The 24807-nt window shown below is 33.1% G+C and overlaps 2 protein-coding genes across 2 annotated transcripts; both read right to left on the bottom strand.

The window, feature by feature from the left end:
- Positions 1 to 14380: 14380 nt before the first annotated feature.
- LOC122601007 (putative UPF0481 protein At3g02645) lies at positions 14381 to 15931 on the bottom strand. Its single transcript, XM_043773784.1, has one exon. It carries the CDS (start codon positions 15929 to 15931, stop codon positions 14381 to 14383), a length of 1551 nt encoding a protein of 516 aa, XP_043629719.1.
- Positions 15932 to 16331: 400 nt separating this feature from the next.
- Positions 16332 to 17882, bottom strand: LOC122601005 (putative UPF0481 protein At3g02645). The gene has a single exon (XM_043773783.1). It carries the CDS (start codon positions 17880 to 17882, stop codon positions 16332 to 16334), a length of 1551 nt encoding a protein of 516 aa, XP_043629718.1.
- Positions 17883 to 24807: the final 6925 nt, after the last annotated feature.

Genomic DNA, 24807 nt, shown 5'->3' with positions numbered 1-24807 from the left:
GAGAAAGCAAACTTATAGTGATGACTGCATACCTATGGCTAAAAATACTCCAAAAGTTCAGGTTAATCAGGTTAATCCATGGTCGCATATGTTTGACTGGTTCAGCAAAAAGATTTAGGGTAACTAAGTATGCATGTGCAGAGATGACTAATGGAGACGTTTAATGCAACGACCATATTGATGCTATGTACTTAAACCCTTTCAGGAATCAAGGTGCTTGTTTCTTTGAATGGTTCAGAGTGAAGGATAATGGTTACATTTGGCAACCCTGATGACATACTAAACAATAGATCTGTATTCTTTAGCTAAATATGTAGACTTGACCTTAGGGATTTGACCTTAGAGATTTGACCTTAGAGAATTTAGATTTCTTTTTTTGTTCTGGACAAAATTTAGTTTTCTGTGACGTGGTTATCTTCTCAAGTATATAACTTTCAGTAGTCATCTTCCAACACACACTACCCAAGCTGTGAACCCGGCCATACAATGTTTGACCCGTTACCCAAGCTGTCAACCCACCCATTTTGTTGCCTCTAGCGTAAATCACATCAATAAATTTGAGCACAAGGATGACAAGATGCTAGTCATAGACGTCAGATGGTCAAATGTAAACTAAAGGGCACCTATATATACAGGTCATCAACTCCACAATCAACTTCGTCATCATATCTTTCATGCATATCCAAGAATGGTAGAGTACGGGTATTTGATTCGACATGAAATAATGAAATCATTTGATAAGTTCTTTAGAAATCACAGTTCATATTCCAGAAGCATCACAAATTGGTGGAAGAGGAGGAATTGACTAGAGGATTACTCTCGTGTACAAAATAGACAGAGGATCACACGCCTTCTTGAAGTCATCTCATTATTTTCACTATTATGTCACCGCTCGGAAGATCGAATCTGTCAATTACTAATTAGTGCCTCAATATCAGTAATACCTTGGTCCGTTTCAATCTAAACCCATTTTGATCCAAACTCATCTTGACCTATTTTTTCAAATGACACATCTTGACCTATACCCACTTATACCCAAACCCATCCTAACCCAACAATCCAACCCAACCTACCCATTTTGCCACCTATAAATAAATAACACATTAGTAGTAGGCCCTAGTTATGTGCAGGCCCATTGCATAACTTATTCACATTGCATATTGGACAGTTAGTCGACTTTTATTGACTAATGCTACCTTTTCTTTCTGTGAATTTGCAGGGCTTGTTGATTCAGTATTTTCTACATATACAAACTATGAATGGGATAATGCTGATGTTTTTCCATAAATTTATTGGAAAATTTTTGTTTTGTATCTATTTAGAAAGTAGGAACAAGCTTGGACATTAACCGCCCATGGGTTGCGGATCATAGGGTCCTAAAAAAGCTTGAAGGATTTTTTTTCATGCAATTGCGAATATGAAAGCTTACAAACAGTGTCACATGTTTCAAACCATCATTAGAGACTGCTATTACAACCAGAGAAGAGCATTCACATTTGGCCCTAACGGAGATATTTAGTTATATTTTGGCCTACAAGATGTTTACGCCATATCAATAATCTAGTTGATGGGAAACCAGTTAGCTTGCTGAGGAGATTTGCACTAATATGGTTGGATCTTATAAACTTTATAAAAATTAAAAACTGTAGGTGTCTAAAGTTTGGCTGAGTGATGAGTTTGAAAAAGCTTCAGAAAACCCAACAGAGGATGTGCTTATTTATCATGTACGGGGGTATCTACTTTACCTGATTGGAACTAAGATTCTTCCTAACAGTGATAATTCTAGTTTTTTCCCTGTCTACTGTTACAATTCTTGCAAGATGTGGATCCTAAAACTTTAAATAGTGTTGCATAGGGTGTTGTTGCCCATTGCCTTTTGACTTCAACCATCTCCAGCCAGACTTTCAATGGTTTCTTGGGACCATCGTGGCTCTATGAACTATTCTTATAAACTTGATGTTTTATGCAATTTTGCCCTATTTTTGAGATTATTCTGACTTCATATTATAAACTATTTGTAGATGTCTTTTTTGGAAAGAATTCCAAGAATAAGAGAAACTTTCTTGGTTGAAATATCTAGCGAGTGTGAGAAAGACATCCCTCTTCATACTTACTGCAGCCAACATATGGTCCAACCAGGCAACCGAATGAATAATAAGCCTAATTTGCTGAGTGAGTTGGAGGCTATTCGGTTCAACATGAGAGATGAGGTGTGATTTTGCAAATCCCCATTTTCAACACCCATAAAGCCGATACCTTTTTCAACTTTAGGCAATTTAAGTATTTGCGTAATATTTCAGGATATAGTCCGGACACCGTATGAGGAGTACAAGGCATATAGGCGTCAAAGAATATTTTTTTCGCGGGTGGTCTTGATCAACTTTAATCAGTTTCAGTATCATGAGCCGGAAAGGGATCCCAAACAGCTCTCAATCATAGATCTAGAAGAAGTGGGTGAGCAGGAAAAACTGAAAATGACTGGGTCTATGGGAACCACACAGAGATCTTACTACAAAAGATATGAAAAATACATAAAAATGTGGGAAGAAAGACATCTGGAAACCCTCTCTATTAGGGACACCGGTCTTGGTTTTACACTTCCACTTGAACCAGACCAAAGTTATCCCATTGTTTATGAAGAAGAAGATGAAAAAGAGCATAAACAATGGGATAATTTTGGTCTGGTTCAAGTGGAAGTGTAAAACCAGGACTGGTGTACCTAATACAGAGGGTTTCCAGATGTCTTTCTTCCCACATTTTTATGTATTTTTCATATCTTTTGTAGTAAGATCTCTGTGTGGTTCCCCTAGACCCAGTCATTTTCAGTTTTTCCTGCTCACCCACTTCTTCTAGATTTATGATTGAGAGCTGTTTGGGATCCCTTTCCGGCTCATGATACTGAAACTGATTAAAGTTGATCAAGACCACCTGCGAAAAAAAGATTCTTTGACGCCTATATGCCTTGTACTCCTCATACAGTGTCCAGGCTATATCCTGAAATATTACGCAAATACTTAAATTGCCTAAAGTTGAAAAAGGTATCGGCTTTATGGTTGTTGAAAATAGGGATTTGCAAAAACACACCTCATCTCTCATGTTGAACCGAATAGCCTCCAACTCACTCAGCAAATTAGGCTTATTATTCGTTCGGTAGCCTGGTTAGACCATATGTCGGCTGTAGTAAGTATGAAAAGGGATGTCTTTCTCACACTCGCCAGGTATTTCAACCAAGAAAGTTTCTCTTATTCTTGGAATTCTTTCCAAAAAAGACATCTACAAATAGTTTATAATATGAAGTCAGAATTATATCAAAAATAGGGCAAAATTGCATAAAACATCAAGTTTATAAGAATAGCTCATAGAGCCACGATGGTCCCAAGCAACCATTGGAGGTCTGGCTGGAGATGGTTGAAGTCAAAAGGCAATGGGCAGCAGCACCCCATGCAACACTATTTAAAGCTTTAGGATCCACATCTTGCAAGAATTGTAAACAGTAGACAGGGAAAAAACTAGAATATCACTGTTGGGAAGAATCTTAGTTCCAATAAGGTAAAGTAGATACCCCCGTACATGATAAATAAGCACATCCTCTGTTGGGTTTTCTGAAGCTTTTTCAAACTCATCACTCAGCCAAACTTTAGACACCTACAGTTTTTAATTTTTATAAAGTTTATAAGATCCAACCATATTAGTGCAAAGCTCCTCAGCAAGCATATCATTACAAATAACTGGTTTCCCATCAACTAGATCATTGATATGGCGTAAACATCTTGTAGGCCAAAATATAACTAAATATCTCCCTTAGGGCCAAATGTGAATGCTCTTCTCTGGTTGTAATAACAGTCTCTAATGAAGGTTTGAAACATGTGACACTGTTTGTAAGCTTTCATATTCGCAATTGCATGAAAAAAAATCCTTCAAGCTTTTTTAGGACCCTATGATCCGCAACCCATGGGCGGTTAATGTCAAAACTTGTTCCTACTTTCTAAATAGATACAAACAAAAATTTTCCAATAACTTTATGAAAAAACATCAGCATTACCCCATTCATAGTTTGTATATGTAGAAAATACTGAATCAACAAGCCCTGCAAATTCACAGAAAGAAAAGATAGCATTAGTCAATAAAAGTCGACTAACTGTCCAATATGCAATGTGAATAAGTTATGCAATGGGCCTGCACATAACTAGGGCCTACTACGAATGTGTTATTTATTTATAGGTGGCAAAATGGGTGGGTTGGGTTGGGTTGGATTGTTGGGTTAGGATGGGTTTGGGTCAAGATGGGTCATTTGAAAAAATAGGTCAAGATGAGTTTAGATCAAAATGGGTTTAGATTGAAACGGACCAAGGTATTATTGAAAAAATAGGTCAATATGAGTTTTAGATTTATGATAATCTCTACCTAATATTTTTAAAATAATATTTTTTTAAATATACTTATATAAGTTCTAATCAAACTGTATTTGTAATTATTATTAGTAGTAATAAATGAATTATTTAATCCGAATCTATATATATAAAAATTAAGAAAAAATTCTTTTTTTACGGTGTCGCACAATACACACTACACGCTCGATCGGTACTAGTATCATTACGTAGATATAATACTAAGCATAAGAAGCTGATATACATTACCAAGCAAGATGATACACCTTTCATCATCCATAATTTGTTGTATATCCATGCTCCTTGTTTAGAAGGTAAAATTATACCCAATCCACCTTGGGTTGGTGGCCCAATGGTAAGGTTTTTGACCTTGAGAGGATCCACCTGAGTTCGAGTTTCACTTCTCACATTTGTGGGGTGGATTAAATACATGTAAATTAGTATTAGGAATAGAATAGAATGCGATAAAAAAAAAAATATACCCAATCCAACCCTACCTAGCTAGCTAGAACCGGGCTGATTATCTTGAAAGAAAACAAACATATATATAAGTATATAACCGTAAAAGTAATAGCCTGATTTTGTGTTTGATGCAATTCCCTTAAGAACTTGATCACTTAATGATTTATTCTCGCAAAAATCTAAAAGATAACTCAAAGATGGGAATATCATAGGATGCAATGTTTCTAAGATGAAAAACAATTGATTTGCTTAATGGTTTTTTTGCATAAGTTTGTTGTAAGCATGTTCCATATATATAATCTACATTTATTCACCTAACTTGAAACACCATGTGACAAAAATTTAATGTGTTGTTTTGTAGTTTAATAAAGTCAGTAAATCACATTAATGTTATTAAACCGGTTTGTTGAATACAAAACCGTTACAGCCAAAATGGAATTTGTGAACCACAATTTATGGGGTAAACCCTTATCCTTGTTAAAAAGTGATATTCAATTGCTTATGATGTGCCTAGATAGAGAATATATATATATATATACTAGTGTTCAGACCCGTCCAATGAACGGGCAGTCTCAAAACATATTAATTAAAGCTAAAAAATTGGAATTCAAATATATTAAATAGATATACCAAAATCAACTTGGAAATTTGCTACCTTAATAGCACTGCATCATTAACCGAGCCATGTATGGTAATGCTCTGCTAATAGGGGAAAAAAAACATGGAAAAAACTGGTAAGTTCTCTTAGTGTGTTTCTATGTATTTAATCCAATTTTAAAAAATGAACCCCAAACAAATTAACTATAAGAATCGAAAAAACATTATGGAAGAAGGAGAATAAGGTACCGAGAATAGGGTATCAGCAACAACTGGTTTTATTACGGGACAACTCATAATGGACAGGTAGTCTAAAAGTATATTAATATCCATAGGAAGCAGTTGTTTGATAAAAAATAAAAGAAATGCATAACTTAGACGATTTAAAATTTTACACAATAACAGTATTATTCGAGCAACCATCAATATGATCAATATCATAACTTAATCAATATGAAAGCTAAAAAAAATATATATGAAAAATAACTCCATATAAATATTGATTCCAGTTTACCCCCTTTTTTTCAACTTTAGTTAAATAAAAAATTTGTAGTTTGTTATATCTAAACTTATTACAAACACAACCAACAATTTTAGACTAAACACTTTAGAGTTAAGCTCAACAAAAGAGAAACAAAAAGTCTATAGTATATAATTTGGAAAAAGAAGTACATACCAATTCATCAACATAGAACGAAAGAGTCCATACATGAACAACATGGAGTCATAGATGATGATTAACATGTGTTATAATGAACCTATAATAGACAATAAACTAAATTAAAAGAGATAACAATAACATAAAACTTAACATACGTATGCTGTATGCATATCAACAACTTATAATCAATGTTAATTAACTCTTAAGAACTTACATGCTTACTTATTTACATAGCTCATTTCGCATCAACAGCTTTAAGATGATAATAAACCATTTCCTTCCACGTAATCTCTTTTATCGTTTGCTATACCATAAAGAAAAATTAAAAGAACATGCGCAACCATGCTGGTTCCCCATCTTTAGCCTCTTTAAAAAAAAGAGCTACACATATAAGATGCGCCAAGTAAGACTACATATGGCTAATTAAAAATTGTATTTTGACATGCAATCGAGCGCATCCAAAAATAAGACAAAACCCTGGCTCTTGATGCAATAACAATCTGCATGTGCCACACAGCATTATCATAATGAGCCTAAATTTTCCCAAACCTCCTTTATGCAACAACACCACACGCCACTGTTCTAACAATATCATAATGTAACAATCATTACGTTCCATTGTCTAACAAAATCTATATGACGTTTAATAATAAGCGATCATTATGTAACAATAGATTGGAGTATGCCTCCTAACGATATCGAAGGTCATCCCGAAACGAACTTGAAACGATCCCAAAAGATCTCGAAACGAACTCAAGACCTCCTACTATTATAACTATTAAGAAATACCTATGAAGATCACCAAAATAGAGCAAAAAACGTAAACAGCCACGAATCCGCACCACAAACAACCTTAATCCTTTCATACTTCAAAGTAGATACAAATTTTATTAATTATCGATAACCATGGTAGTCCAGTCGTGCGATTCTTTTTTGCCGAACAGAAAGAAGAAGCTAACGTAGGGTTTTTTTTTTTTTGAAGGATAGATTTTTGGGTTTATATGTATTTATAGATATAGATAAAAAGAATAAAGGGTCGGTTTGTTAATTAAAAATAGAGGGCCGGTCAAAGATAAATATATTATAAAAATTTGTGGATTAATGGGAAGAGAGTATTAGATTTAAAGAGGGGGATTATGGGTGCCATGTGTACCCCCAACCCCCTCTTTTAGTTATATTGTAGATACTAGTGCTCTGGCCGTCCAAATGACCAATATCACAACTTAATTCGAGCAACCATTAATATGACCAATATCACAACCTAATCAATATGAAAGGTAAAAAAGAAAATATATGAAAATTAACTCTATATAAATATTGATTCCAATTTATTATTTTTTTTTTTCAAATCTATATAATAACAAATTTGCAACAAAGTACAATAAAGTTAACATAAGTGAATGATGATTTTCAAATACATTTACATATACATGTTCCCCCTTCAAATTTTTGACTCATACACAACACACCTATCAAAACAAAATGTTGCGGAAAGAAAACTCTCACATTTACATATACATGTTGCCGTTTCTACATGATGTAATTACACCACGACCAACCGCATAAATACATGAATACTTTTGACAAAGTTAATTTTTATCATGATCTTTACATAAAAACACATTCATATATTAGTTTACACATACCTTTGAGAAAGTTATAATTTTATCAAGTCTGAAAAAAAATTATTCAATTAAGAAAAATTTAATAATCTAATTATGATTCATAACTAATAATCAAACTTTAATTTAAATAAGAAGGGAAAAAGAAAGAAACTTACTACGGCATTAGTAATCAAAGAATCTGAGCAGGATAACATTGTAGGGAAGTGAATATAGAGAGAAATAGGGTTAGAATGTGTTAGACAGGAAGAAGGGTAATTAAATTTGGTTTCAATTAAAAAAAAGAGTATAGATAGCGTGTGAAAAAAAAAGTTTTTTATTTTTTTATTAATTATCTATACTTCTATACTCCCAATATAAACAAACTACCTCTCCTCAAATTAAACACTTTATCTTTAAATTCTCTATTTTACCCTTATAATTTACATTTCTCCAAACACTTTATTTCTGAACTTCCTAAAATACCCTTAAAAAAACCTTATGCATCTACGTATCTATCAATCTATCATTGATTTTTTGGAATAGAGATGTTTGTGCGTTTATGTAATGGATATTGTGGTATGTTGATGTTTGCAGGTTGTTCGCTATGTATAGGGTCTGTTTGGCAAGGGGATTTTAGGGGCTTTTAAGGGCTTAAAAGCCTTTAACTTTTAAAAATAAGCTTATTTGGAAATTATAACCCCTAGCCCCAACCTCAAACTCTATCCCCAAGCCCTTAACTACAACCCCAGCTCCAAGCTTTTGTGTCAAACACACCCATAGTCATGTAGATTGAAAGTAGTTTTTTTTTTTTGAATTTCATTTTAATCTTTATACCGCTGGATTGATAAAGGTTAGTTGATGTATAAGACAATATCTCAGTTTAATTTCTATATTTGATTAAAATTATTAGCAGCATCACGTGTATTTCTATTCAAATACAACCCATTGTTTTTTGTTCATGATACCCCACATTTAACCGCCTTTTTTAGAGGTGCCGCTGCAACGTGCGAATATCCCTCTAGTAATAATTATATCAAGTCGGCCCCTAGCAAAATTTTAATTAAAAAAATATTAAAAATTAAAGGATTATTAATAAGAAGAGAGGATTAGGCAAACAAGTTTTGTCAAGTGTACTCCAACTCCTCTTTTAGTTATATTATAGATTATAGATTCACGTATACGGTATAATTTTAATGTTAGGGCTACCACTCAGACATTCATAGATCAATTTTTAATTTGCATCACAAGCCAAATATTCCATTCTTTATATACAATTTTCGTGCCTGTAGTATCATCTACCATCAACAAATTTCATAAATTTGTTCAAGATAATATACAGAATCTTCAAAAAATAAAGTTCAATTAAGACTTACGATAAGTTACCAACTACATGACCCGTTTTCAATTATCTGAACGACTAAACCTAATCCTCTAGATAACTAAATTGTTACCAACTAGCGGTCGGATTCGTAGGTTAAAAAGGTTGGGCCTGTGGCAACCGTTCAACAAGCCCAAATTCCAATCAGGTGTGGCCACCGTCCAACCAGCCCAAACTCTAATTAAGTTTTTATAAACACCTTCACTTGGCCCAAGTTTCCAAATACAGTACCACTGTACCACCGTCCAATTCTATCTAACTCGGATTCCAATAGGAAGGATTTCTATTTTTTTTTATTTTTGGGATGACTACTCATCAAATCAAAATCAAAATTAAAAGAGCAAAGTCTAAAAGTTGACAAGCCATTCAAATAAAATATATATATATATATATCTATATATTTATTAAAACAATAGGAATCCGAACGATTCTAGAGGCTCTAAAAACTCAAACTTATTTTATAATATTGCCACATAGGATTATAACCTATGTGTCATTCTTATACATTTTTTCAATATTTTAACTCATATATTTATATTTATATAGAATAATGAAATAATAAAGAAAATAATAGAGTAAAAAGAATATATGATTATTCAATATTTTAACTCATATATTTATATTTATATAGAATAATGAAATAATAAATAAAATAATAGAGTAAAAAGAATATATGATTATATAAAATAAAATATGAAATATAAAAAAGAAAAAAGAAGTTGAAACAAATCGTGGGAGAAGAAAGTGAATAAATTGTGTACATTATATTTTATTTTTTTTTGGCAATTATTCTTTCCTTTGTTAATAGTAATAATAATAATTATATAATTATATTATAGGAATTTAGATCTTTATAATTAGAAACATGATATCATTTACTAAAAAACACAACAATGTTTATTCTATATAATAGTTTTTGAGATTATCTTTGTCTCTCATATTTCTTCTTTGCTTCACACATTATAATTAAATCTGTAAGTTCTTATAAATTGCTTTTTAATAGAACTAAATTATTATTTATTAACGATTTTATCTATATTTAGAGATTTAACATAAATCTAAAATTTTTTGGATTGATTAATTATTACTTTTAATTGTTTGAGCCTTTGAGGAACATCTAATTTCACTAAAACAGTATTAGGGTATGAAGCCAACTAAATCAAAACAGTATTAGGATATAAAGACAACCAATTCATTCACCGTAAATTTTGCACAGTTTTATTACCATGGCTACATTACCACAATGGGAGTCCATATACAAATAGTATAAAATGACACCCAATTATTCTATTAGTCTAAACTACAAACATTATAATACTAAAGGTAGTAGTTTAGGCCTTATTTATAAAACATTTATTCACGTTATCTAAATTAATCTTCAGATTTCATTTATTATTTGTCTAAAGACTAAAAAGTTTTATATATAAATGTAGACAGACTAATGTAAAGCTCTTTTTTGAAGCATTATTTTGAGACGTAGAAATTTGCCAAACAACTTTAGGATGATAAAGGGCATTCCGATGTGCAGAGGTTATATTTGGCCATCTACAAAAGCTTCATGGAGGTGATTATTTAGTGTAATAAATTGTATGTATCTTTTTAGTTATTTTAAAAGTATATATTCAATCTAATTTTTAATAGCCTTCATGGGTTAATACGTGGTGAAAATATGGAGCTTCGGCGTGATTTTTGCTAAACATTGGAGTGTCTTTTTTCCAATAACAACACTGCCCTATTGAGTATTGACTAAATCTGTCACTACTATATACAAACAATCGTTTTGATCGTTGGCGAAATTTCATTCTTCAGATTAGTATATTGTTTGGCCAATTACTTACAATGAGACTAAATGATTGATTGTGTAATTCATCACATGTTACACTATTAGTTATTAATAATTGTTAGACGTCTAAATTATAAACTTTTAGCCAACACTTAACTATATTTTCAAACAAACAACACTTAACTATATATACTTTTAAATAGCCGCGCATCGCGCGGGAAAAAGACCTAGTATATATATATATAAGAGCAAAATTTAGAATTTGATAATAAATCCAGACATACCTAATGCTTTTTACAAATGAAAATTTAATATAAAATTTAAAAGTTTAGATGGGAAAAAAATTTTTTGAGCACAACTGATTACTCAAGAGTCAGGCGACTCCTCTAGGGTTTCATCTCTTCTCATCAGTTATATATGTATAAACTAGTCTTAATATCCGTACGATGTACGGTAGTTATATAGATTGTATCATAAAGAAATTGGAATATGCCTCATACATGATTTGTGAATATAAAATAAATTGGGGTTAAAGTAAATTGATGATCGAAGCTAAATTATACAATGATAAACATTAATGATAAATATAATATATGTTTAGTTAAAGTTTTGTATTTACCTTAAATTTTTAGAATCACATTAAAATCGGAACTTATAAACATAGTGGATGACGGCAAATAGTCTTGTGATTTCAGATCATAAACTAAAATTTTTGAAGTTTTCATCTTAATAACTTATTGATAAGTAATGATACAAACGATATAGCTATATCGATGTACGGTAGCTATATCGATTGTATCATAAAGAAATTCAAATATGTCTCATACATGATTCGCGAGTATGAAATAAATAGTGGTTAAAGTAAATCGATGATGGAATCTAAATTATAGTAAGTTATATTAACATCGTACGGGTATTAAGACTAATTAAAAAAGTATATAAACATGGTTGATTCATAGTACTGTATATATGATAATCCTAAATCTGTGATGGAGATAAAGAAGAAAAAACCTCACCAATGCCGTTGCCTTTGACTTGAATATATTTTGATGCCGATTGAGAATTCTTAAAACCCTTTTTAGATTAGCGGGTATGTGAGTCTTAGTGTGATATCAACGAAATGGGCCAAATTTTATATTATTAGTCCAATAGTCAAGTAAAACCATACGTGGGTCATATTCTTTTGAGTAAAGTTGTAAACTAGTTAAATCAATTATGATAATTAAAATTTTTATGAAATAAAGAAAAAGATATTGTAGCTACGAGAGTACGGGGTACCCATGTTCCATGTGGTTTGGACGAATTCCATTCATCGTTATTCCTAACTTAATTATCAAATTTGAACGGTTGATTCTTTTATTTGAATTACCAAGCCGTTTTTAAATAAAATTTGTACAATATAACTTATTGCGTTTAGTTTATGGAAAATTTTATGCTTGGTCTAAAGCCATAAACCCTGGTTCTTAATATAATGTTTGCCATCAATCGCCCTATCGGTGAATGGTTTTTATAATGTGATGCAGACAGAAATTTAAGATAACTAATTAATTCTGTTAATTCAAAGAATACCCGGAAACAGGGTCGATCCTGAGTTATCGAATGCTCAGAGCTTGGTAGTCAAAATATTGCCCGTACTAAATTTTATAGGCAAACAACATATAAGGTTTAAGCTAATTGTAACACCAATTCTTATAAAATAAAAATGAAGGTTAGATTATTGTAATGATAAAATTTTACTAATTAAAGAACACCTAATTAATTTTTTTAGTTCAATGTAAAGGGTTTTTCACATTTTCTCAAGTTCAATGCCATAGTTATAGTCATCGTCAGCTCATTAGTCATCATACAATCTACTAAAATTTTAAAAGTCTAACTAAGGGGCTATTTGGCCTAGTTTTTTTTTTAAGGGGCTTTTAGCTGTTTTGCTTATCTTGAGGGAAAAAAGTCATTGTTGAAACACGAGGACCGTTCAAATCGTTATCTAAACAACTACAAACGTGCGGAATCCGATTGTAATTGTCTTTGAGGATTCTGAATAAACATGAACATATATGCACGAATTGAACAAAGAACAAGAGATATAAAACGAATTCCTTTCTTATTCAGTCATCTCGATTACAATACAATGATAAATCCGTATAGAAAACATCTCAATGATTACGGATTACAATCAAAGAGACGACAATAATAACGAATTACATGGGCGGACACGGTGTATAGATCTATACACCGATCCTATGAATAGCTTTCTGACTAGTCTAAAACCATTAACCCTAAATTGTAACCTAAGTCGTGTATATATAGGCTATCGAATGGGCTGGGCTTCTATCATGTTCGTGGCCTTTGAGCTCCTTCGCACGAACTGCTGCCTCGTGCTGACGTCATCACGAAGTGATGATAACGTCATCACGACCTTGATGATGTCTTCTTTTCATCATAATCAGCCCTTTGAATTGTATTGCAACGGACAACAAAAGCCTACCAGAAATTGCTTCTACAGTCATTTTAAGTGTTTTTGTGGGCTTTTGAGCATATGTTTTTAAGCTTTTATAAGCCATTTTTTAATAAGCTAGAAATCAAATCTTTTTAGCTTTTCTTCCTATTTTTTTTTTCCTTTCAAAAACCAAAAACTAATCCAAATACTACATAAGATCTTATAAACTTAAAGCAAAAAAGCCAAAAGCCACTTATATTTTATAAGCATAAGCCAAAAAATATAAGCTATGCCAAACACCCCTTAAATTCTTAACGAGGTTTTTTAGGTTTGTTTTAAAAATACAAAGTTAATGAGGTTTCAGACCTCAAAAAAGATTGTTTTATTTATTAAAAACCTTTAAAGAGACATTCCAAAATATCAATAGACCATAATTTATATTTGATAAATCAAATCCAAATGACACATGAGAGACGAGACAACCAATCAGGTTCATGAGGGTAGCCTATTACAAGAGTGGTGTCGTAGTGGTGTGGAATCCCCAATTTGGGTGTATCGATGGTCGGAAAGGCAGGGTGGTTGTAGTATGGTTTGTTTTTAATTGTTTTTTTCTTTGTTATTAGGGTATTGTATAAAATATAGTTTTGAGGTTACGGTTATAGAAGTGTATTTTGACAATAATGTGACACCATCACTTTAATGTTGAAGTATCAGCACTCACTTTCGAGTAGCATTACTTCTACAACAATTATTAGTTAGATAATTATTGTAAATGGCTAATTATATAGAGTCTTGATACTGACAGCCCAAAGACTGGTAATGTTGTTATTTCTTTTATTTTTTTTAGCTGTACTTAAATCTACATCTACTCCTAAATTATACATATGTCTTGAACTCATTGAAAAATCACTTCCAACATGACACCTGAAACGACACATGATATGATCCATAACACAACACAAAATAAACGGGTTTGGATTGAGGTTAAATTAGTTTGGGTCATAAATGGGTCAACACGAATCATTTATAATCTTTCAAAGATTGGTTACAGAGTCCGTCATTGTTCCAGCCATCTAGAAATCAAACAAACGGTTATTTTTCCTTCCTAAACCGAAAAGCACTCGAGCCATACCGAACCCCGACTGATCTTCGCCACACTCGTAAACTTGACATGCTCCCTTAACGACCAACAACATAAGATTTAAAAGAGTAAACATGACAACAATAACTTTCCACCACGAAAGAAAGTATTTTTTGATATAATGAGACACTTTAACCCGAGGAATGTTTCCATAATACTTATTAACTCTTGCAACCGTCTTCTGCAGCCCGGATACTTCTTTCGTTTCCAAGCTCGATTTAGTAATCCCATTAAAGAGTTTAACAACATCGTCATCATCCATATCGCCTTCAATTATATGCTTTTCACGAAGGATCCTCACATCCTTAACACCGTCGATAATCCCACACATTACATCAACATATTCCGTGAAATCAAGATTAGTAAACGTACCTTTCTTGAACATAAAACCTTCATAAGCTACCAAATTTCTTAGTATGACTTCAGAATCGGGTTTTAAATCAATTATTGGGAGGTAAAAAGTATGTGTTTCGTCATCAAATTCAACGTCTCGTATTCCTCCTGGAGTCATACAAAATTCAATCTTGCCTATTCTTGAAAGCTCAGAAGCCGAAGGAATATCGATTTCTAAAACCGCAGGATTTTCCCCCAAAACTTTCTTGATAAAACTTATTATTTTGTCCCATGGCAATTTCAATAATATCAAAAGAGGCTGCAAAAAAGTGTTTGCCCCAGGACAAAAATCCCCTGCCATTTGAACTGCATTTTCAACATCTTCTAAATCAATATCATCCAAGAAATTAGTCCGAATAAATTGGTTCTTTGTCACCACATTATGGTTTACTATCAAATGATACATACAATCAAGCAAATGAAAGCGGCTGTGTATGTCAAGATCCAATCGAGATATTCGTCTACTGAACTTAAGAGGCGACCGAGTTTCACAAATTTTAATTAATAAATTCGAAAGAAAAGAATTGTTACAATCACCAGATACGTGTTCTTCAATCGCAGTACGAACTTCAATCAAAACTATTAACGGTATTTGGTTTTCAACCATCAAAATATCTTCAAAAGATTCCAAAGAATCTCCATTTGATACTTTTGACAAAACATCAATCATGAAAAGCCCATCTATAGCAAAAACCCAAGCTAGTGTGTCATCATTTACATCAAAGTATAAGTCGTAGCAACAGCGAAGTTCTGGAATGAGTTGAATGAGATTCTCTATAACAATTTTCGTGAAATCGGATGTGATTTTGTACGGTGCTAACATTGTTTTTGATGTCATAAGTTTGAGTTGTTCTTGGTTGCTATAGCGTTCGGTATGGAAATGGTGTATTGGTCCTAGACCGATAAATTGGGGAACGTAAGACTCTTGTTTTTCGGTGGTTAATGTTTTCGGTACTTGAAAGATGCAAATAGGAAGATCAGTGTCGACTAAAATATGGCTTTCGAAGGTTTTACTGATTCGATTGACCCATTTTTGTGGATCTTCAATTGTAGATGATGAAGAGGGAATGTGGGAGATGAAGGATACCATGCCTTGTTGTTATGAATATTAATATAGATTGTGTGCATATATATTAAGATGATCATGATCTATAATGTGTTTATATATGAACATAAAGTAATTACATTATTTGATTGAAGTTATCGAGTGGCATATGGAGTAATCCGCCATTGAAAATTCTATAGTTTGTTGTAATTGTGATGACTTGTGTCAAACTAAATTATTCTCTTCTTTGGACTAATATATATAATACATCTAACAAACACTTTTATTTCATTGTTGTTACAAACATCACATCACACATATATAAATATAACGTCTTATTTCACAACTTAATTAAAATACATCACACAAGAACAACATATTACATGAAGAAAATCAAACACACACACAATATTATATATATATATATATACACACATAATTGAACCTATGTTGGATTATTAAACAACTTAGGACAACCATAGACTTCACAAAAGGAATACACAATCATCAACAAGCATGCCAAAATGGTAAAAACAATAGTTAGCACTTTTCGTGAACCACGCATTTTTCTCTTCATGAACTTCCATACCTTAATTCCCAACCTTTGGTTGTAGTATGCATTAAGTTGTTCAACAGTTTGGTTACCCCTTTTATGTTCATTCGACTTGTTCATCCCATTAAAGAAATCGACAATATTTGTATTCGGCATAGTTCCTATGATTATTCCTTTGTCCTTGAGCAACATAACATCTTCCTCCGTGTCTATGATGCCACTCATCAAGTCGATATATTGTGCCAACTCCATAGATGAACTTGAGGTAGCGAATTCATAAGCTACTAGATTTCTCAATATAACATCATGATAGATTTCAAGAGTGATGACCGGAAGATACAGAGTGCCTTCGTTTGATACAAACTTAGTGTCCCTAATCCCTCCGGTTGTAGGGCTAAAGTAGATCTTCCCATATTTACTTAAAGAGGATACCGAGGGGATTTTAATTTCAGTTACACGGGGATGATCTTCACTATCCTTTTTCTCTAACCCTTTGCCGATATGAAATCCTAGTAAATTCGATATTTTCTCCCATGGGATGCTTACTATGACATTGATCGCCTTGCCAAACCTTCTAATCTTGCCCAACTTTTGCCCCATTTCCATTATATCATCCATCATGTTTCCAATTACATGGTGCTTTCTCCTTATGTCATCCACACCATTAACTTGTTCCTCTTGAGATGATTCAATGCGAAAACCTTCTTTAGGTGATTCATTATTGACAATTAAATGATACATAAGATCAAGCAAATGCAAATAGTTTCTTGTCCCGTTTCTTGTCCCAATAGAATTATCTAAAGTGCGAGTTAATTTGAGTGGAGAATGTACCTCACAAAACCCTATTAACATGGAGAGTAATTCAAGATCATCATCATGATCAAGTGGTGAAGTATTAATGATCTTTCGCATTTCATTCAAGATCACTAAGGGCATTTGGTTTTCGAGTACCATCATGTCTCTATAGAGTACTGCGTAGTTCACCAACTTTTTAGGTATGAAACGATCAATTTCACCATAATGCCTTAGGACATCAAGTATGAATAAGCCATCAATTGCGACAATCCAAGCTAACGTTTCATCGTCAAGGTCTAGATACTTGTGGTAACACGCACGAATCATGGGCTCCACCTTTCTAAGCCTATCAATCACCAGTGGCTCGAAAGAAATGACTTGATCAGGATTCAAGAATGCTTTAACAATAGCAACTTTGTACCTCTCCATTTGATAGAGATGTGTCTCAAAGTGGTGATAAGGTCCTAGAGCAATAGCCTGAGGTACGTAAGCCTCAGGCTTAAAACGACTAATTGATTTGGGGACATTGAAAACACTTACAGGAATATTGCTAACATCAATCCCAATCTCTTCTTTGAAATTTTTTCCGATGTGATCAACCCATCGTTGTTTGCCAAAATTCACCTTTAAAACTGAATTTAGTTCCATTTTTTTCATTTTAATTAGTTCTTTGATTAGCTTTTAGTTATAGGTAGTGTGCCCCTAGAGGCAAAGATGATACCTCGTATATATAGGAATAATGAGATAGATGCATGGATACCTAGATAATAAGAACAAGTTCCATTAAACAATATTTGTGTTTAAAGGGTAATCATCACAACTCCATAAAATAATCTTGTTTTTTAAGTATAAGTTATACTAACTATTTGTTTAAACATAGACTAATTGTTCTTTTGAGATTGAGAATACTTGTAAGCAAAGATAGATATATATCTTCCTTCATGCAAACAGTAAATTAAATAATTTGGTCGTATAACTTGATCAGAAGACTAGAATCCTAATGCAAAAGAGTGGTAAAATAACTATTCATTTAAATATGGACGTTTTTTTTATATGGTTAATTATTGTGTCATACTCGCTAGCATACTAATCCCAAGAGCTGATTCAATTCGTTTTGCGAGCCCAAAGTCAGAACAAATAAGTCTCTGAGCCACTAAGGTTTCTTTTTTCATAAAACCAAAAATTAAACCTGTGAACTCCTGACAGGAAGTTTCACCCTTTTTAAGATGCATACCCAACCAATGGACCATCATCCTAATGGTTATAAAATATGGAGAGTTGTTAATCCATAAAGATATTGGGAAATATCTACAAAAATTTTCTAACCAGCCACGGACGCCTCGCTGCTAGTTAGTAACACACAATGGTGTCTCCTATTTCGAATGAACTGATTCATAGTTACAAATTTGTTTCCACATTGACAATTAAAAAACGAAACTTAGATATCATTTATCAGTATATCACTATAAAAATCCATTAACATAAATCACAATAAGAAATATTTACTAGAATAAGCAGAAAGTGAACTCGACAAGCTGATGGTACATCCGTCGGTTTAATTAAGGCTTATGTTTTTTAATTAGGAAATGGTTTATAGAAAAGTGTGAACAAAATTCTTTGTCAAAGTTTGAGATAAAAACAATGTAAGATGTTAGGGGGAGAGGAGTGGCAAACGACATAGTGGCGGGTTGGCCATGCCGCCGAGGGAACACCGCCGCCATCGAAACGGCATGAAGACAGCATGGAGCTCAACGGGCTTAAAGCCCTACGCGGGTTGAGAAGAAAAGAGACGTTAGGGAGGTGGGCCATGCGAGTTTTGAACGTTGCAGACTAAAAAAAAAATCCAAACCCTCTTTGACCCTTTGGTAGCCGTTAGGAGCTAAAAAAAAAATTTTTAAAAAAAAAGAAAAAACAACCCTTTTATCTATAAATACATCTTCCTTTTCTCAAACAAACACAACAAAAAAAAATATACCCCTTTTCTCATACAAACACAAAATCATCCATGGATCCAAGGAGGGGGAAACATGTTAGAGGTCCACCGGCACCGACACGAGGCAACTTTCGTGTACCACGAAGAGTAGACACGCCTCAATATCAACCTCAACAAGTCGACCCCTCACAATACTATATTCCCGACCCACCACCGACTACTCAACCTCAACAAGTCGACCGCTCACAATACTATATTCCCGACCCACCACCGACTACTCAACCTCAATATCATTACGCCTCACAATCTCATACGTCGTATTTTACTCCTCCCCTCGCGCAATGCATCCTCCTCCCCCGCGCGCAATGATTCCTCCTCCAAGTACCCGCGTCCAAGATTACGAGTGGTACCAAACGGCCGAGATTGATTTGGATTCGTTCGATCCATTTGATCGCACAACGAATCCTCCTCCCCCTACCCGCTTGCGTCCACCGACTCCCCTCCCCACCGATGATGAGAATGAGGCCATTCCCGATACACAAGAAGTTCACATAGGTATTAAACTATGTTTCTAAACTTTATATATATATATATATTATATATATTTATTTGTATGTATATATAAATATACTTTATATATATACGGTTAATATTTATATATATATGTTAATATTTATTTGTATGTATATATAAATATACATTATAAATATACTATTACTACGTGTATATATATATATTAATATATATAGTGGAAGAAGTTGTACCGAAAAGGAAGTATACAAGACGGGCTGACAAAAAGAAATGGATGCAAGAAGAAGAGGTGGCGTTGGTGTTGAAACACGAGGACCGTTCAAATCGTGACCAATTCGACTATGAAAGTGCGGAATCCATTCATAATCGACTTTGAGGTTTCTGTATAATTAATGGACATATAAACACGAATTACATGAAGAATAAGAGATAAGAACAGATGTAAAACTCGTGAATATCATTAATCATATGGATATTACACCAAATCAGTATACATCTGACTGGCACGGGGTATAGATCTCTACCCCGTGCACTATGAACGAAATTTGTTGCAACTCAAATCGTTAAAACACAATTGTAACCTAATTCTAGTATATATAGGCTGTAGAAACGGGCTGGGCTTCTATCTTGTTCATGGGCTTCGACTTCCTTCACACGAACTAGATGCCTCGTGCTCACGTCATCACGAGGTGGGCAATATCAACGTTCAATGGATGCTACATCCAAGCGGTATTTATAAATTTATATATTTTATTTACGTTTTTTTATATATTTAATATATATATATACACTTTATTTAAGTTTAAATTGTTAGTAATTGTTAGTATTTAATATTATAAGTTTATTTTGTTAATTATTAGTAATATATTTTTATACGTTTATTTAAGTTTAAATTGTTAGTAATTGTTAGTATTTAATATATTTACGTTTATGTTGTTAATGGTAGAGCGGTGCAAGGCTTAGTGGATGTGATGATATAAATGTGATGACTGAGGCGTTGAAGGACTACAAAACAAGAACCGGGAGTTTACGAGTATTGCAGCTTGGAAGTTTGTGAAAGATGAAGCAAAGTGGAAGGAAACAGTTCAAGATGGGCAAACATCTTCGGCCCATTCGGATAAGCGAAGAAAGTCGTCAAAAGGAGGCAATTATGAGTCGTCTAGTAACAATAACGATGCCACTGTGTTGCCGGATTTGAATGAGTCAAGCACTCCTAGTAGCCGGCCAAGAAAGGGCTGAAAGAATGTGGGGACGTCGTCGTCAAAGGGGGGAGGGTTTTTTTCAGCTTTTACGGAGGAGTACGCGGAGAAGAAGAAGCAAAATATGGAGGAAGCGAATATGAAGAAACAAGCATTGTTGGACTTACAACTCGAGCATCAAAGTAACAAGACTAAGAGGAGTGACTACAAGTTTTTCAACACCCCACACGCGAATTCCGATCCAAAAAGCAGAGAATGGGCGATTGAGCAAAAACGGGAGATTGCAGCGAAGTATGGATGGGAGTTTAATGAGTGATTTTTATGTTATTAATCTATCGTTTATTTTTATGTGTCGAACATATTAATTTTTATTTGTCTAAGTGTGTAATGAACTTTGTTTAATTTGAATATGTATGGTTTATGTTTTAATTTTAATGAAATATTTAAGTTTTTATTAAAAAAGAAAGTGTTTAATTAAATTAAATGAAAAAGAAAAAAAATTTTGAAAGAGATGGGAAAGTCATGAATGACATTAAAAATGATTGGGAGGGTTGAAAAGAAAAATTAAGTTGGAGGTATTTGATTGGTGGAATTTGAGAAGGATGGGAATTTGGGAGGCATGACTCATCTCCCCTTACAGGCTTAAGGCTATCTAATAATATGGAAACGCCCAAAAGCTATCTTTTATTCATGATCATAAATGAAATCATTCGACCTCAAGCTAGTTCGAATAATCAGATGTATTTATCGGGCTCGTGGCCTTGAAATATAGTTAAATATTATTGCTAAAAGACATATATCAGCAACGAGGTCGAGTAGTGACTGAAAGCTGAGCACACTTTATAAGTGTTATTCGAGCTCCAGCCCAAGCTTAAAAATTAAAATTCCCGATTCTTACCGTTGACATCCTTAATCTAGATTCTAGACATATATTACTCTTGGGCTTTAACCCATAATATATATCTTGAACCCATATAAAGTGGTTTACTAGCAGCTCAATTTCTAACAACTTGTATGAAGCTCTAGCCTCTCTCTATCCATGTGTAATTTAACATATATGGTTTTGACAACTTGTAGAGCATCACAATATGTCACTAAAAAATATATATATATATGTCACTACAAGAATAAAAGCTTTTTGTGACAAAAAAAATTTTTGTGGTGAGGAACTAATGTCCTCAATAAAAGACACTAAAAGACAAAAAAAAATTAATTGTGTTGAATTTTTAGTTTGACCAGACGTTTTGTAAGGACTCTCCTCTCAAAACCTTATTTTTGATTTTCTTTATAGGGTCAAAGTCAAAAACAAAAAAAAGATGGTGAGACTTTTGTTGACTAGACATAGTGAGAACCGGTTAAATATATTGAGAGGCCTGTCCTCAAAATAGCTTTTTCAGTAAAAAAAAATAATTTCTTTTTGTGTATCTTTAAAAAATTTCAATTTCCCTCTAGAAAAAAAAAACCGGGTAACCTTTTGTGATGATTGTCCTTGCAGGAGATTTTTCATATTTCTTATATTTTAAAAATTTATATTTAGCAACAAAACCACCAAATCTTCGACCTCGTTCGATGAAAGGTGGGTTTTTTTTTTTTTGAAAGGTTTTCATCATTTGTTTGCAAGATGGTCTAACTTATGTTGTCTTAACCGGGTCCGAGTTAATAATAAGTTTTAATAAAATATTTATTTATATAGTTTCATGATATTTCTTTCGGGTAATATATTCGTTAGTGTTTCATTTTAGCTTTATCTCGTCATCACTGACTATTGGGCTTAACGGGCCCAATACATTTTCATGTTGTCTTAAATGGGCCTGATGAGCCCATTTCCATTGCTTATATCCATGTTAGGCCTATTAGGCAATTTGGGTCCATTAATTAATTTTGATATGCTTGTTGGGATTTCAGAACACCGTTTAACCACTCGAATTGATTCCCAACTCGTTAATTAGTTATGTGTCCGCTAGTAGTCTTAACAACTTGCCCAACACAATGTCACGTAAACAATACTTATAACTCAAATTCTTAAGAATGACCATAACCAGGTTAATTAACATTGTATTGTATAGGTCAAAGCGTGAGAAAGAGTTTAAAAGTTAACCTGATTGAAATTGAGTGATATCCATTACTTGATCAGTGTTTTAACTCTAATTCGTCATCTTTGACTACTGGGCTTATCGGGCCCAATACACTTTCTTGTTGTCTTAAATTGGCATGATAGGCCCGCTTCAATTGTTTATCTCTCTGTTGGGCCCATGTGTCATATTTGGAATTCTTGCACTAAAGCACATGGATGCTAGTAAGTCAAATGGTTGTTATCTAGTCAATAATATTAGCATAGTTACAACTAGAAATATGGCTCATAATGTTTAGTGTTGTTTCTATGATGATTTTAGGCTGTTTTAGGCTATACTTAGTGTTGTTTGGATGCTCATTTTGGGTTGTAGCTAGTGTTGTTTGTATGCTGGTTTTAGGCGTTGTCTTGGTGGTGCTTTAATGCAGTTATTGGTGCTCTTTTAGTACTGTATTATGTTGTTTTTGGCTGTTTTAATGTTGGTTTTGATGTTATTTTAGTGTTGTTTTAGTATTGTTTAGGCTGTTTTTGGTGCTGTTTTAGGCTGTTTTAGTGTTAGTTTTGGTGTCGTTTTAGTGTTGTTTTTTATTGCTGCTTTTAGTGTTGTTTTAGGCTGTTTTTAGTGTTGTTTTAGGCTGCTGCTCTTTCCTGCTGTTGTTGGCTATTTAATAGTTGTTTTGTGTTATATTTGTGTGCATAAAACTACCACTGAGAACCAATACCAACTTTAAGTGTAAAAAGTGTAACCAGCCATTTGACTTCAAAAGTCAAACATAAAATCTAACAACCCTTTTGGTTTTCTAACTTGATAGGAAAAGATGAAAAAGTTGCTCAATGACAAAGAGGATGTAGAGAACCCGATGACTGAGGAAGCTATTCTCGATGAGGTTTTGGGTAAAAGGCGGGGTTTCAAGCGAGGATGTGGTCATATTATATCTGGATATTCCTCCTCATCAAGTTCCGGGGCTGGTACATCTAATCCACCGGGACGTGTTTACACTCAAGCCGAAGTTGATGCATTGTTGAAAGCAACTTTCAAAGTAGCAAAGAGGGACACAGATTCTAACTAAAAAAGTGGACATAATGGCAAATGCTATGACAGAGAAAAGATTTGATACAAACGCAAAAAATGATTTTTGTTTTAGTGACACAAACGCAAAGAAATAACTTTGGCTACTAATAGTCAGTCTTTATCCATTAACCACTTATGTAATTATGTAAAACTTTAAAGAAACATTTTTAATTAAAATATCCAAAGTCTCTTATATATGAATTATGAAACATAGACGACGCTCTTACTTTGACGAGTGTGTTATCCAATAGAGGCTATCGTTATCATTTTGGCTCACATGATACAATATTATTGAGTGTTTTTTTAATATGAATATGTGTTGTTTAGTGAAAAATATAGTAAAAACCTCATGGTTGGGGTTTTTTAATATATGCCCTAAGGCACATATAAATTTCATTTATTAAGTTGGATACAATATTCTTACGGAAACTAGTGATACACAAAATTATATTAATTAATTACTTTATACCATATTTACCCTTTTACTATTTACTCCTATACTTTACTTCCTTTCATGACTACTAATTAAAGAAGATATTTTTTAGCTTCCTCCGAAAAAATTTCTATCATACTGTCGACATTTTTTCTATATATTTGTGTGTAAATTTAATTTAAGTTTTTGTAAGTGTATAATTTTTTATCCAAGTACAAATGGTGGTGTTCACGTTTCCTATTTTATATACACTCAAAAGAAAAAGGCATTTTCATAATAAATATGAGAACAAAAGTAGAGCCACACTGTGGTTATCCATTTTGAGTATTATTCT

This window comes from Erigeron canadensis, chromosome 5 (assembly GCF_010389155.1).
Source record: "Erigeron canadensis isolate Cc75 chromosome 5, C_canadensis_v1, whole genome shotgun sequence".
Classification (NCBI taxonomy): domain Eukaryota; kingdom Viridiplantae; phylum Streptophyta; class Magnoliopsida; order Asterales; family Asteraceae; genus Erigeron; species Erigeron canadensis.
This window is presented reverse-complemented; position numbering and strand designations above follow the sequence as displayed.

Coding starts and splice junctions, on each gene's coding strand:
- LOC122601007 (XM_043773784.1), bottom strand. CDS start 15,931: ATGGTATCCTTCATCTCCCACATTCCCTCTTCATCATCTACAATTGAA.
- LOC122601005 (XM_043773783.1), bottom strand. CDS start 17,882: ATGGAACTAAATTCAGTTTTAAAGGTGAATTTTGGCAAACAACGATGG.